Source organism: Somniosus microcephalus, unplaced genomic scaffold (genome assembly GCF_052327205.1).
Source record: "Somniosus microcephalus isolate GS21.2 unplaced genomic scaffold, FLI_Smic_1.0 unresolved_chr4, whole genome shotgun sequence".
In the NCBI taxonomy this organism is placed as follows: Eukaryota; Metazoa; Chordata; class Chondrichthyes; order Squaliformes; family Somniosidae; genus Somniosus; species Somniosus microcephalus.
Genome location: NW_028225182.1, coordinates 33,989,196 through 34,002,546, shown reverse-complemented (window position 1 = coordinate 34,002,546; position 13,351 = coordinate 33,989,196). Strand labels below are relative to the sequence as shown.

The 13,351-nt window shown below is 55.6% G+C and overlaps 1 protein-coding gene across 1 annotated transcript in view; it reads right to left on the bottom strand.

The window, feature by feature from the left end:
• The window catches only part of LOC147090495 (voltage-gated potassium channel subunit beta-2-like), a 75,672-nt gene extending 62,777 nt beyond the window's left edge, over window positions 1-12,895 (bottom strand). The window contains exon 1 of the mRNA XM_085977034.1: window positions 12,621-12,895. Coding sequence (XP_085833160.1) covers window positions 12,621-12,895 — 275 coding nt within the window. The remainder of the gene's footprint in view (window positions 1-12,620) is intronic.
• Between the last annotated feature and the right edge of the window lie 456 nt (window positions 12,896-13,351).

The window sequence follows — 13,351 nt, the reverse complement described above, 5'->3', positions numbered from 1 at the left end:
TGTGGGTGATGGAGGAGCTGGTATCTGAGAGTGGGACAGGCTGTGTGTGTGGGTGATGGAGGAGCTGGTATCTGAGAGTGGGACAGGCTGTGTGTGGGTGATGGAGGAGCTGGTATCTGAGAGTGGGACAGGCTGTGTGTGAGGTGATGGAGGAGCTGGTATCTGAGAGTGGGACAGGCTGTGTGTGTGGGTGATGGAGGAGCTGGTATCTGAGAGTGGGACAGGCTGTGTGTGGGTGATGGAGGAGCTGGTATCTGAGAGTGGGACAGGCTGTGTGTGGGTGATGGAGGAGCTGGTATCTGAGAGTGGGACAGGCTGTGTGTGGGTGATGGAGGAGCTGGTATCTGAGAGTGGGACAGGCTGTGTGTGGGTGATGGAGGAGCTGGTATCTGAGAGTGGGACAGGCTGTGTGTGTGGGTGATGGAGGAGCTGGTATCTGAGAGTGGGACAGGCTGTGTGTGGGTGATGGAGGAGCTGGTATCTGAGAGTGGGACAGGCTGTGTGTGGGTGATGGAGGAGCTGGTATCTGAGAGTGGGACAGGCTGTGTGTGGGTGATGGAGGAGCTGGTATCTGAGAGTGGGACAGGCTGTGTGTGGGTGATGGAGGAGCTGGTATCTGAGAGTGGGACAGGCTGTGTGTGGGTGATGGAGGAGCTGGTATCTGAGAGTGGGACAGGCTGTGTGTGTGTGATGGAGGAGCTGGTATCTGAGAGTGGGACAGCTGTGTGTGGGTGATGGAGGAGCTGGTATCTGAGAGTGGGACAGGCTGTGTGTGGGGTGATGGAGGAGCTGGTATCTGAGAGTGGGACAGGCTGTGTGTGGGTGATGGAGGAGCTGGTATCTGAGAGTGGACAGGCTGTGTGTGGGGTGATGGAGGAGCTGGTATCTGAGAGTGGGACAGGCTGTGTGTGGGTGATGGAGGAGCTGGTATCTGAGAGTGGGACAGGCTGTGTGTGGGTGATGGAGAGCTGGTATCTGAGAGTGGGACAGGCTGTGTGTGTGGGTGATGGAGGAGCTGGTATCTGAGAGTGGGACAGGCTGTGTGTGTGTGATGGAGGAGCTGGTATCTGAGAGTGGGACAGGCTGTGTGTGGGTGATGGAGGAGCTGGTATCTGAGAGTGGGACAGGCTGTGTGTGGGTGATGGAGGAGCTGGTATCTGAGAGTGGGACAGGCTGTGTGTGGGTGATGGAGGAGCTGGTATCTGAGAGTGGGACAGGCTGTGTGTGGGTGATGGAGGAGCTGGTATCTGAGAGTGGGACAGACTGTGTGTGGTGGGTGATGGAGGAGCTGGTATCTGAGAGTGGGACAGGCTGTGTGTGGGTGATGGAGGAGCTGGTATCTGAGAGTGGGACAGGCTGTGTGTGGGTGATGGAGGAGCTGGTATCTGAGAGTGGGACAGGCTGTGTGTGGGTGATGGAGGAGCTGGTATCTGAGAGTGGGACAGGCTGTGTGTGGGTGATGGAGGAGCTGGTATCTGAGAGTGGGACAGCTGTGTGTGTGGGTGATGGAGGAGCTGGTATCTGAGAGTGGGACAGGCTGTGTGTGGTGATGGAGGAGCTGGTATCTGAGAGTGGGACAGGCTGTGTGTGGGTGATGGAGGAGCTGGTATCTGAGAGTGGGACAGGCTGTGTGTGGGTGATGGAGGAGCTGGTATCTGAGAGTGGGACAGGCTGTGTGTGGGTGATGGAGGAGCTGGTATCTGAGAGTGGGACAGGCTGTGTGTGGGTGATGGAGGAGCTGGTATCTGAGAGTGGGACAGGCTGTGTGTGGTGATGGAGAGCTGGTATCTGAGAGTGGGACAGGCTGTGTGTGTGGGTGATGGAGGAGCTGGTATCTGAGAGTGGGACAGGCTGTGTGTGGGTGATGGAGGAGCTGGTATCTGAGAGTAGGACAGGCTGTGTGTGGGTGATGGAGGAGCTGGTATCTGAGAGTGGGACAGGCTGTGTGTGGGTGATGGAGGAGCTGGTATCTGAGAGTGGGACAGGCTGTGTGTGGGTGATGGAGGAGCTGGTATCTGAGAGTGGGACAGGCTGTGTGTGGGTGATGGAGGAGCTGGTATCTGAGAGTGGGACAGGCTGTGTGTGGGGGTGATGGAGGAGCTGGTATCTGAGAGTGGGACAGGCTGTGTGTGGGTGATGGAGGAGCTGGTATCTGAGAGTGGGACAGGCTGTGTGTGGGTGATGGAGGAGCGGTATCTGAGAGTGGGACAGGCTGTGTGTGGGTGATGGAGGAGCTGGTATCTGAGAGTGGGACAGGCGGTGTGTGGGTGATGGAGGAGCTGGTATCTGAGAGTGGGACAGGCTGTGTGGGGGTGATGGAGGAGCTGGTATCGAGAGTGGGACAGGCTGTGTGTGTGGGTGATGGAGGAGCTGGTATCTGAGAGTGGGACAGGCTGTGTGTGGGTGATGGAGGAGCTGGTATCTGAGAATGGGACAGGCTGTGTGTGGGTGATGGAGGAGCTGGTATCTGAGAGTGGGACAGGCTGTGTATGGGTGATGGAAGAGCTGGTATCTGAGAGTGGGACAGGCTGTGTGTGGGTGATGGAGGAGCTGGTATCTGAGAGTGGGACAGACTGTGTGTGGGTGATGGAGGAGCTGGTATCTGAGAGTGGGACAGGCTGTGTGTGTGGGTGATGGAGGAGCTGGTATCTGAGAGTGGGACAGGCTGTGTGTGGGTGATGGAGGAGCTGGTATCTGAGAGTGGGACAGGCTCTGTGTGTGGGTGATGGAGGAGCTGGTATCTGAGAGTGGGACAGGCTGTGTGTGTGGGTGATGGAGGAGCTGGTATCTGAGAGTGGGACAGGCTGTGTGTGTGGGTGATGGAGGAGCTGGTATCTGAGAGTGGGACAGGCTGTGTGTGTGGGTGATGGAGGAGCTGGTATCTGAGAGTGGGACAGGCTGTGTGTGGGTGATGGAGGAGCTGGTATCTGAGAGTGGGACAGGCTGTGTGTGGGTGATGGAGGAGCTGGTATCTGAGAGTGGGACAGGCTGTGTGTGGGTGATGGAGGAGCTGGTATCTGAGAGTGGGACAGGCTGTGTGTGGGTGATGGAGGAGCTGGTATCTGAGAGTGGGACAGGCTGTGTGTGGGTGATGGAGGAGCTGGTATCTGAGAGTGGGACAGGCTGTGTGTGGGTGATGGAGGAGCTGGTATCTGAGAGTGGGACAGGCTGTGTGTGGGTGATGGAGGAGCTGGTATCTGAGAGTGGGACAGGCTGTGTGTGGGTGATGGAGGAGCTGGTATCTGAGAGTGGGACAGGCTGTGTGTGGGTGATGGAGGAGCTGGTATCTGAGAGTGGGACAGGCTGTGTGTGGGTGATGGAGGAGCTGGTATCTGAGAGTGGGACAGGCTGTGTGTGGGTGATGGAGGAGCTGGTATCTGAGAGTGGGACAGGCTGTGTGTGGGTGATGGAGGAGCTGGTATCTGAGAGTGGGACAGGCTGTGTGTGTGGGTGATGGAGGAGCTGGTATCTGAGAGTGGGACAGGCTGTGTGTGGGTGATGGAGGAGCTGGTATCTGAGAGTGGGACAGGCTTGTGTGTGGGTGATGGAGGAGCTGGTATCTGAGAGTGGGACAGGCTGTGTGTGGGTGATGGAGGAGCTGGTATCTGAGAGTGGGACAGGCTGTGTGTGGGTGATGGAGGAGCTGGTATCTGAGAGTGGGACAGGCTGTGTGTGTGTGATGGAGGAGCTGGTATCTGAGAGTGGGACAGGCTGTGTGTGTGGGTGATGGAGGAGCTGGTATCTGAGAGTGGGACAGCTGTGTGTGGTGGGTGATGGAGGAGCTGGTATCTGAGAGTGGGACAGGCTGTGTGTGGGTGATGGAGGAGCTGGTATCTGAGAGTGGGACAGGCTGTGTGTGGGTGATGGAGGAGCTGGTATCTGAGAGTGGGACAGGCTGTGTGTGGGTGATGGAGGAGCTGGTATCTGAGAGTGGGACAGCTGTGTGTGGGTGATGGAGAGCTGGTATCTGAGAGTGGGACAGGCTGTGTGTGGGGTGATGGAGGAGCTGGTATCTGGGAGTGGGACAGGCTGTGTGTGGGTGATGGAGGAGCTGGTATCTGAGAGTGGGACAGGCTGTGTGTGTGGGTGATGGAGGAGCTGGTATCTGAGAGTGGGACAGGCTGTGTGTGTGTGATGGAGGAGCTGGTATCTGAGAGTGGGACAGGCTGTGTGTGGGTGATGGAGGAGCTGGTATCTGAGAGTGGGACAGGCTGTGTGTGGGTGATGGAGGAGCTGGTATCTGAGAGTGGGACAGGCTGTGTGTGGGGGTGATGGTGGAGCTGGTATCTGAGAGTGGGACAGGCTGTGTGTGGGTGATGGAGGAGCTGGTATCTGAGAGTGGGACAGGCTGTGTGTGTGGGTGATGGAGGAGCTGGTATCTGAGAGTGGGACAGGCTGTGTGTGTGTGATGGAGGAGCTGTTATCTGAGAGTGGGACAGGCTGTGTGTGGGTGATGGAGGAGCTGGTATCTGAGAGTGGGACAGGCTGTGTGTGTGTGATGGAGGAGCTGGTATCTGAGAGCGGGACAGGCTGTGTGTGTGGGTGATGGAGGAGCTGGTATCTGAGAGTGGGACAGACTGTGTGTGGGTGGGTGATGGAGGAGCTGGTATCTGAGAGTGGGACAGGCTGTGTGTGGGTGATGGAGGAGCTGGTATCTGAGAGTGGGACAGGCTGTGTGTGGGTGATGGAGCAGCTGGTATCTGAGAGTGGGACAGGCTGTGTGTGGGTGATGGAGGAGCTGGTATCTGTGAGTGGGACAGGCTGTGTGTGGGTGATGGAGGAGCTGGTATCTGAGAGTGGGACAGGCTGTGTGTGGGTGATGGAGGAGCGGTTATCTGAGAGTGGGACAGGCTGTGTGTGGGGGTGATGGTGGAGCTGGTATCTGAGAGTGGGACAGGCTGTGTGTGGGTGATGGAGGAGCTGGTATCTGAGAGTGGGACAGGCTGTGTGTGGGTGATGGAGGAGCTGGTATCTGAGAGTGGGACAGGCTGTGTGTGGGTGATGGAGGAGCCGGTATCTGAGAGTGGGACAGGCTGTGTGTGGGTGATGGAGGAGCTGGTATCTGAGAGTGGGACAGGCGGTGTGTGGGTGATGGAGGAGCTGGTATCTGAGAGTGGGACAGGCTGTGTGGGGGTGATGGAGGAGCTGGTATCCGAGAGTGGGACAGGCTGTGTGTGTGGGTGATGGAGGAGCTGGTATCTGAGAGTGGGACAGGCTGTGTGTGGGTGATGGAGGAGCTGGTATCTGAGAGTGGGACAGGCTGTGTGTGGGTGATGGAGGAGCTGGTATCTGAGAGTGGGACAGGCTGTGTATGGGTGATGGAGGAGCTGGTATCTGAGAGTGGGACAGGCTGTGTGTGGGTGATGGAGGAGCTGGTATCTGAGAGTGGGACAGACTGTGTGTGGGTGATGGAGGAGCTGGTATCTGAGAGTGGGACAGGCTGTGTGTGTGGGTGATGGAGGAGCTGGTATCTGAGAGTGGGACAGGCTGTGTGTGGGTGATGGAGGAGCTGGTATCTGAGAGTGGGACAGGCTGTGTGTGTGGGTGATGGAGGAGCTGGTATCTGAGAGTGGGACAGGCTGTGTGTGTGGGTGATGGAGGAGCTGGTATCTGAGAGTGGGACAGGCTGTGTGTGTGGGTGATGGAGGAGCTGGTATCTGAGAGGGGGACAGGCTGTGTGTGTGGGTGATGGAGGAGCTGGTATCTGAGAGGGGGACAGGCTGTGTGTGTGGGTGATGGAGGAGCTGGTATCTGAGAGTGGGACAGGCTGTGTGTGTGGGTGATGGAGGAGCTGGTATCTGAGAGTGGGACAGGCTGTGTGTGGGTGATGGAGGAGCTGGTATCTGAGAGTGGGACAGGCTGTGTGTGGATGATGGAGGAGCTGGTATCTGAGAGTGGGACAGGCTGTGTGTGGGTGATGGAGGAGCTGGTATCTGAGAGTGGGACAGGCTGTGTGTGGGTGATGGAGGAGCTGGTATCTGAGAGTGGGACAGGCTGTGTGTGGGTGATGGAGGAGCTGGTATCTGAGAGTGGGACAGGCTGTGTGTGTGGGTGATGGAGGAGCTGGTATCTGAGAGTGGGACAGGCTGTGTGTGGGTGATGGAGGAGCTGGTATCTGAGAGTGGGAATGGCTGTGTGTGGGTGATGGAGGAGCTGGTATCTGAGAGAGGGACAGGCTGTGTGTGGGTGATGGAGGAGCTGGTATCTGAGAGTGGGACAGGCTGTGTGTGGGTGATGGAGGAGCTGGTATCTGAGAGTGGGACAGGCTGTGTGTGGGTGATGGAGGAGCTGGTATCTGAGAGTGGGACAGGCTGTGTGTGAGTGATGGAGGAGCTGGTATCTGAGAGTGGGACTGGCTGTGTGTGTGGGTGATGGAGGAGCTGGTATCTGAGAGTGGGACAGACTGTGTGTGGGTGATGGAGGAGCTGGTATCTGAGAGTGGGCAGGCTGTGTGTGTGGGTGATGGAGGAGCTGGTATCTGAGAGTGGGACAGGCTGTGTGTGGGTGATGGAGGAGCTGGTATCTGAGAGTGGGACAGGCTGTGTGTGTGGGTGATGGAGGAGCTGGTATCTGAGAGTGGGACAGACTGTGTGTGGGTGATGGAGGAGCTGGTATCTGAGAGTGGGACAGGCTCTGTGTGTGGGTGATGGAGGAGCTGGTATCTGAGAGTGGGACAGGCTGTGTGTGGGTGATGGAGGAGCTGGTATCTGAGAGTGGGACAGGCTGTGTGTGGGTGATGGAGGAGCTGGTATCTGAGAGTGGGACAGGCTGTGTGTGGGTGATGGAGGAGCTGGTATCTGAGAGTGGGACAGGCTGTGTGTGGGTGATGGAGGAGCTGGTATCTGAGAGTGGGACAGGCTGTGTGTGGGTGATGGAGGAGCTGGTATCTGAGAGTGGGACAGGCTGTGTGTGGGTGATGGAGGAGCTGGTATCTGAGAGTGGGACAGGCTGTGTGTGGGTGATGGAGGAGCTGGTATCTGGGAGTGGGACAGGCTGTGTGTGGGTGATGGAGGAGCTGGTATCTGAGAGTGGGACAGACTGTGTGTGGGTGATGGAGGAGCTGGTTTCTGAGAGTGGGACAGGCTGTGTGTGGGTGATGGAGGAGCTGGTATCTGAGAGTGGGACAGACTGTGTGTGGGTGATGGAGGAGCTGGTATCTGAGAGTGGGACAGGCTGTGTGTGGGTGATGGAGGAGCTGGTATCTGAGAGTGGGGAGGCTGTGGTTGATGGAGGAGCTGGTATCTGAGAGTGGGACAGGCTGTGTGTGGGTGATGGAGGAGCTGGTATCTGAGAGTGGGGAGGCTGTGGTTGATGGAGGAGCTGGTATCCCCCAGCACCCGACAGTTATTGTTGCCTCTATTTTTTTGGTACGTGCGGCCCCTTTAAGAGGCTGCACACGCCATTCAAAGTACCAGGCCTGTGCGGTTTTCCTGTTTAAAGGCCGGCTCACTGGCTCCGCGGGACCTACAGCCCGCCGTACAGCCATGCAGCTTCAAGACCCTAAACACTCTCCCTCATCGCAGCTTCCAATTGTTTCTGGAATCATTCCCGGGATTTTTTTGCCCTCATTCCTCTCTCCTGGGGTCCATTCTAGCCATCGATCCCTCTCTGTGCCCAATCGAACTTTCTGCTATCAGTCCTAAATTAACATTTTGCTAGTTTGCACCAGTTCCTTTTTCCCACTCCCACAAGTTAATTCATCTTTTCCGTTCCCTGAACTGCCTGATACAGAAAGAAAGCCTTGCATTTATATAGCGCCTTCACCACCTCAGGACGTCCCAAAGTGCTTTACAGCCAATGAAATACTTTTTTTTTGGAGTGTAGCCACTGTTGTTACGTAGGAAATGCAGCAGCCATTTTGAGCACAGCAAGCTCCCATAAACAGCAATGTTCTAATTACCATATAATCTGATTCAGTGATGTTGGTTGAGGGATAAATATTGGCCCCAGGACACCGGGGAGAACTCCCCCTGCTCTTCTTTGGAATAGCGCCATGGGATCTTTTACGTCCACCTGAGAGAGCAGACGGGGCCTCGGTTTAATGTCTCATCTGAAAGACGGCACCTCCGACAGTGCAGCGCTCCCTCAGTACTCAAATCTCCTAGAGTGGGACTTGAACCCACGACATTCTGACTCAGAGGCGAGAGTCTGACCCACTGAGCCATGGCTGACAAGGTTGCCTCTTAGGCGTCTCCTTTCCAGGATGAAAATCCCGAGTCTCGCCAATCTTTCCCCACAACTCAGAACCCCCCTGACCATGCGGATTGCTCTCGTGGCTCTTCTCTGCGCTGCCTCCTGCGGTTGAATACCTGAGTGACCCCAGAACTGGATGTCATGGTCAAGGTGCGGCCTGACCCAGAGCCCTGTCCAGTGTGACCACTGCCACTGCTGCATTGTGGTGAGGAAACGTTTAGCAGCTCAGAGCGGGACTGTTAACACTCGCCCGCTCTACGCAAAGGGGGCAGCGGTGAGACTGCGCCACAGGCTATGTGGCCGAGATTTGGGGTGAGGTGACGACGCCTAAAGGAGAGTACAAATTTGTCGCCTGCTTCTCCCCTCACCTCTGAAATCGTTGGCTCTACCCCTTCCACCGGCCGCCCACCGCAATCTCGCCCAATATTCGCGGCTGTTCGACTACAGGGGGCATCGCGGCCCAACCGCGCCCGACAGCCGCGCAAGGCTCGCCTTCCTGCAAGCGGGTTCCACGGGCACACCGATTGAGAGGAGAAACCCGGGCTGTGTTTTACCCACACAAGGCCCATCCCCACCGCCCCCCCACCAACCCTCCAACCCAAGGGGACACTGAGTCTATTGGTGAGATGAAGAACCTCAGCCAAGAATGGGAATGATAATATAATTATAAATCAGCACCCCGCTGGTACCCTCTGAAGTATTGGGGTGTCTGGAGTTAGGTTTTATAACATTCATTTTTACGTCAAATTAAATTTCGCCAGGCTAAAATTTCATTAGCTATCTTAATATTTTGTGAGGGAAATTACTGACAATTTTTCTATTTCATTGTTGCTGCTTTACATTCACTTTTTAATATTCCCGCGTAGAAAAGGCAGGTGAGGTATTGGCTGATGTCTCTCCCAATCACTGGTTGCCGTGACACTTCTATTATGATCGCCTTCAGGGGTCAGAGGTGAATTTCCCAGTTTAAAAAAAAAATCTGATTTTTGGCTTTCGCGACAACAACTTGTATTTGTATAGCGCCTTTAGCGTAGTAAAGCAGCCCAAGGCGCTTCACAGGAGCGATTATCAGACAAAATTTGACACCGAGCCACATAAGGAGATATTAGGACAGGTGACCAAAAGCTTGGTCAAAGAGGTCGGTTTTAAGGAGCGTCTTAAATGATGAGAGGGAGAGGCGGAGAGGTTTAGGGAGGGAATTCCAGAGCTTAGGGCCCAGGCGGCTGAAGGCACGGCCGCCAATGGTGGAGCGAGGGAAATCGGGGGATGCGCAAGAGGCCAGAATCGGAGGAGCGCGGAGATCTCGGGGGGGTTGTAGGGCAGGAGGAGGCTACAGAGATAGGGAGGGGGGTTGAGGCCATGGAGGGATTTGAAAACAAGGACGAGAATTTTGAAATCGAGGCATTGCCGGACCGGGAGCCAGTGTAGGTCAGCGAGCACAGGGGGGTGATGGGCGAACGGGACTCGGTGCGAGTTAGGACACGGGGCAGCGAGTACAGGGGGGTGATGGGTGAACGGGACTCGGTGCAAGTTGGGACATGGGGGCAGCGAGCACAGGGGGGTGATGGGCGAACGGGACTTGGTGCGAGTTGGGATACGGAGGCAGCGAGCACAGGGGGGTGATGGGCGAACGGGACTTGGTGCGAGTTGGGACACGGGGGCAGCGAGCACAGGGGGTGATGGGCGAACGGGACTCGGTGCGAGTTGGGATACGGAGGCAGCGAGCACAGGGGGGTGATGGGCGAACGGGACTCGGTGCGAGTTAGGACACGGGGCAGCGAGTACAGGGGGGTGATGGGTGAACGGGACTCGGTGCAAGTTGGGACATGGGGGCAGCGAGCACAGGGGGGTGATGGGCGAACGGGACTTGGTGCGAGTTGGGACACGGGGGCAGCGAGCACAGGGGGTGATGGGCGAACGGGACTCGGTGCGAGTTGGGACACGGGGGCAGCGAGCACAGGGGGGTGATGGGCGAACGGGACTCGGTGCGAGTTGGGACACGGGGGCAGCGAGCACAGGGGGGTGATGGGCGAACGGGACTCGGTGCGAGTTGGGACACGGGGGCAGCGAGCACAGGGGGGTGATGGGCGAATGGGACTCGGTGCGAGTTGGGACACGGGGGCAGCAGAGTTTTGGATGAGCTCAAGTTTACGGAGGGTAGAACGCGGAAGGCCGGCCAGGGGGTGCGTCGGAATAGTCGAGTCTAGAGGTGACCAGAGTCGGGAAATTAATTCGGTTGCTGGTGGGTGGGGAATATTGACGGAGGGGTTGTGATGTTTAATTGCAGCATGACCATAGGGGAAAGGCTTTTCTCTTCCAGTTGATCATTTTCCCATCTTCATATGTTATTTTTTGCCTCAATTGGCGAACAGGCTGTAGTTCCGCACTCCATCTTACCAAAAGGATAGAGCGGCACTTGGAGACCGTGCCAAAAAAGATTCACAAGGATGACACCAGAACTGGGAGGTTTATAGCTACGAGGAAAGGCTGGGGGGTCCTTTCTCTGGAAAAGAGAAGGCTGAGGGGGGGTGACCTGATCGAGGTCTTTAACACTACAAAAGGGTTCGATGTTTCCACCTTTGGGGAATCAAAAACTAGGGGACGTCAACATAAGAGATAACAACAGAAAATGCTGGAAATACTCAGCAGGCCAGGCAGCATCCGTGGAGAGAGAAACAGAGTTAACGTTTCAGGTCGAAGACCTTTCGTCAGAACTGGAAAAAGCTGGAGATGTAACAGATATTAAGCAGGTGCAGAGACAGTGGGGGGGGGGGGGGGGGTGTTAGGAGGGGAGGAAGGAATAGAAAGAACATACTGTACTTTTGTAAGAGGCAGGAAAGATAAAATGTTGCAAATGGGAATGGCAAAAATCATACTGCATGAAAAATGGGGGCAGGGATAATTATCTGAAATTGTTGAACTCGACGTTGAGTCCGGCAGGCTGCAAAGTACCCAATCGAAAGATGAGGTGCTGTTCCTTGAGCTTACGTTGAGCTTCATTGCAGCAATGCAATAGCCCGAGGACAGAGAGATCAGAGTGGGAGTGAAGCGGTGAATTAAAGTGACAGGCGACCGGAAGCTCAGGGTCCCCCTTACAGACTGAGCGGAGGTGTTCTGTCCTCGGGCTATTGCATTGTTCCAATGAGGCTCAACGTAAGCTCGAGGAACAGCACCTCATCTTTCGATTGGGCACTTTGCGGCCTGCCGGACTCAACATTGAGTTCAACAATTTCAAACTATAACCCCTGCCCCCATTTTTCATGCAGTATGATTTTTGCCATTCCCATTTGCAACATTTTATCTTTCCTGCCTCTTACAAAAGTACAGGATGTTCTTTCTATTTCTTCCTCCCCTCCTAACCCCCCGCCCCCCTGTCTCTGCACCTGCTTAACATCTGTTACATCTCCAACCTTTTCCATAGAAACATAGAAGATAGGAGCAGGAGTAGGCCATTCGGCCCTTCGAGCCTGCTCCGCCATTCAACGCGATCATGGCTGATCACAGAATCACAGAAACCCCACAGTGCAGATAGAGGCTATTTCGGCCCATCGAGCCTGCACCGACACATATCCCACCCGATCCCCGTAACCCCTACATATCCCACCCCCCCACGTATTTAATCCCCCTAACATTAAGGGTCAATTTATCACAGCCAATCAACCTAACTCGCACATCTTTGGACTGTGGGAGGAAACCGGAGCACCCGGAGGAAACCCACGCAAACACGGGGTCCCAGACCTGAAATGTTAACTCTGTTTCTCTCTCCACAGATGCTGCCTGGCCTGCTGAGTATTTCCAGCATTTTCTGTTGTTATTTCAGATTTCCAGCATCCGCAGCATTTTGCAATTATGCCAATATAAGATAGTCACTAATAAATCCAATAGGGAATTCAGGAGAAACTTCTTTACCCAGGGAGTGGTGGGAATGTGGAATTCACGACCACAAGAAGAGGTTGAGGTGAATAGTATAGATACATTTAAGCGTAAGCTCGATAAGTACATGAGGGAGAACGGGTTAGAAGAAGATGCTGATGGGGTGAGATGAAGAGAGGTGGGAGGAGGCTCGTGCGGAGCATAAACACCGGCACGGACCAGTTGGGCCGAATGGCCTGTTTCTGTGCTGTACATTCTACGTAATGGTAAAAACAACGTCTTGAATTTGTATAGCGCCTTTAACGTAGAGAAAAATGGATGCCTAGACAGAGTGGGGGGGGGGGGGGAGCAAAAAGTTTGCTTGAAGAGGTGGCGTTTCTAGGAGGGCCTTAAAGAAGGAGAAGGAGGCAGAGAGGGTGGGGAGGGGAATCTTAAGCGTGGGGCCTAGGCAGCTGAAGGCACGGGTTGAGGGCTGGGAAGGATGGACAAGAGGTCAGGAACGGAGATTCTCAGACTGGGCATGCTCCTGGTTGGCTCGCGGTCGCCGCCCTCACCTGTAGACCATGCCGGTTTGCTCGGCGACCGTATCTTCCAGCGACAGACAGTACTCCCGCAGGAACATCTCCACATGGCACTGGTCCAGGGCCCTCCTGGCATCCTCTGTCAGCAGGCTGTCCTCTCTCTGCTCGGGGACCCGTCCCATCATCGACTTGACGGGCGGGCCGGAGCTCTTGGGCTTCTTGTTGTTGTTGAGGCCGTAAAGATCATCCACTGAGAACTTGCTCTTGCCCCCGCCCCCGCCCTTGCCTCCGCCTCGCGAGCCGACCATGGGTCCTTGTCAGAAAGGGGTGGAGTGTCTTCCCACCCGGGCTCTCTCCTCGCGTGCGACTTATACGCTCAGGCGGTCCTGCGCTCGTACACACGCCGCTTACGGACTCAGGCGTTCACCCACTGCCGAATTCAAGCTCTTACACGTTCACGCGTTCACGAGCTTGCGCGCTCACTCGCTTAGAGTCGCCTGCATTGGATGACAATGCCTGACCCAGCCACACATTCAGGAGTGAGAACAGTCCGTCTTGCCTCAACCAGCGACACTGTCAGCTCCACCGCACACACCCGGGTTATTGTATCAGTGAAATTTGAGAGGCTTCCCAGGCAGAAACATCAGAATACCCAGATTAACAGCTGACGTTAAGAATACGGTACTTCGACCCGGGCCACAAGGTTGCCACTCACTCCTTACACCTCTGTGTGCACTCCACTCCCAATTCTACTTTGCAAACGG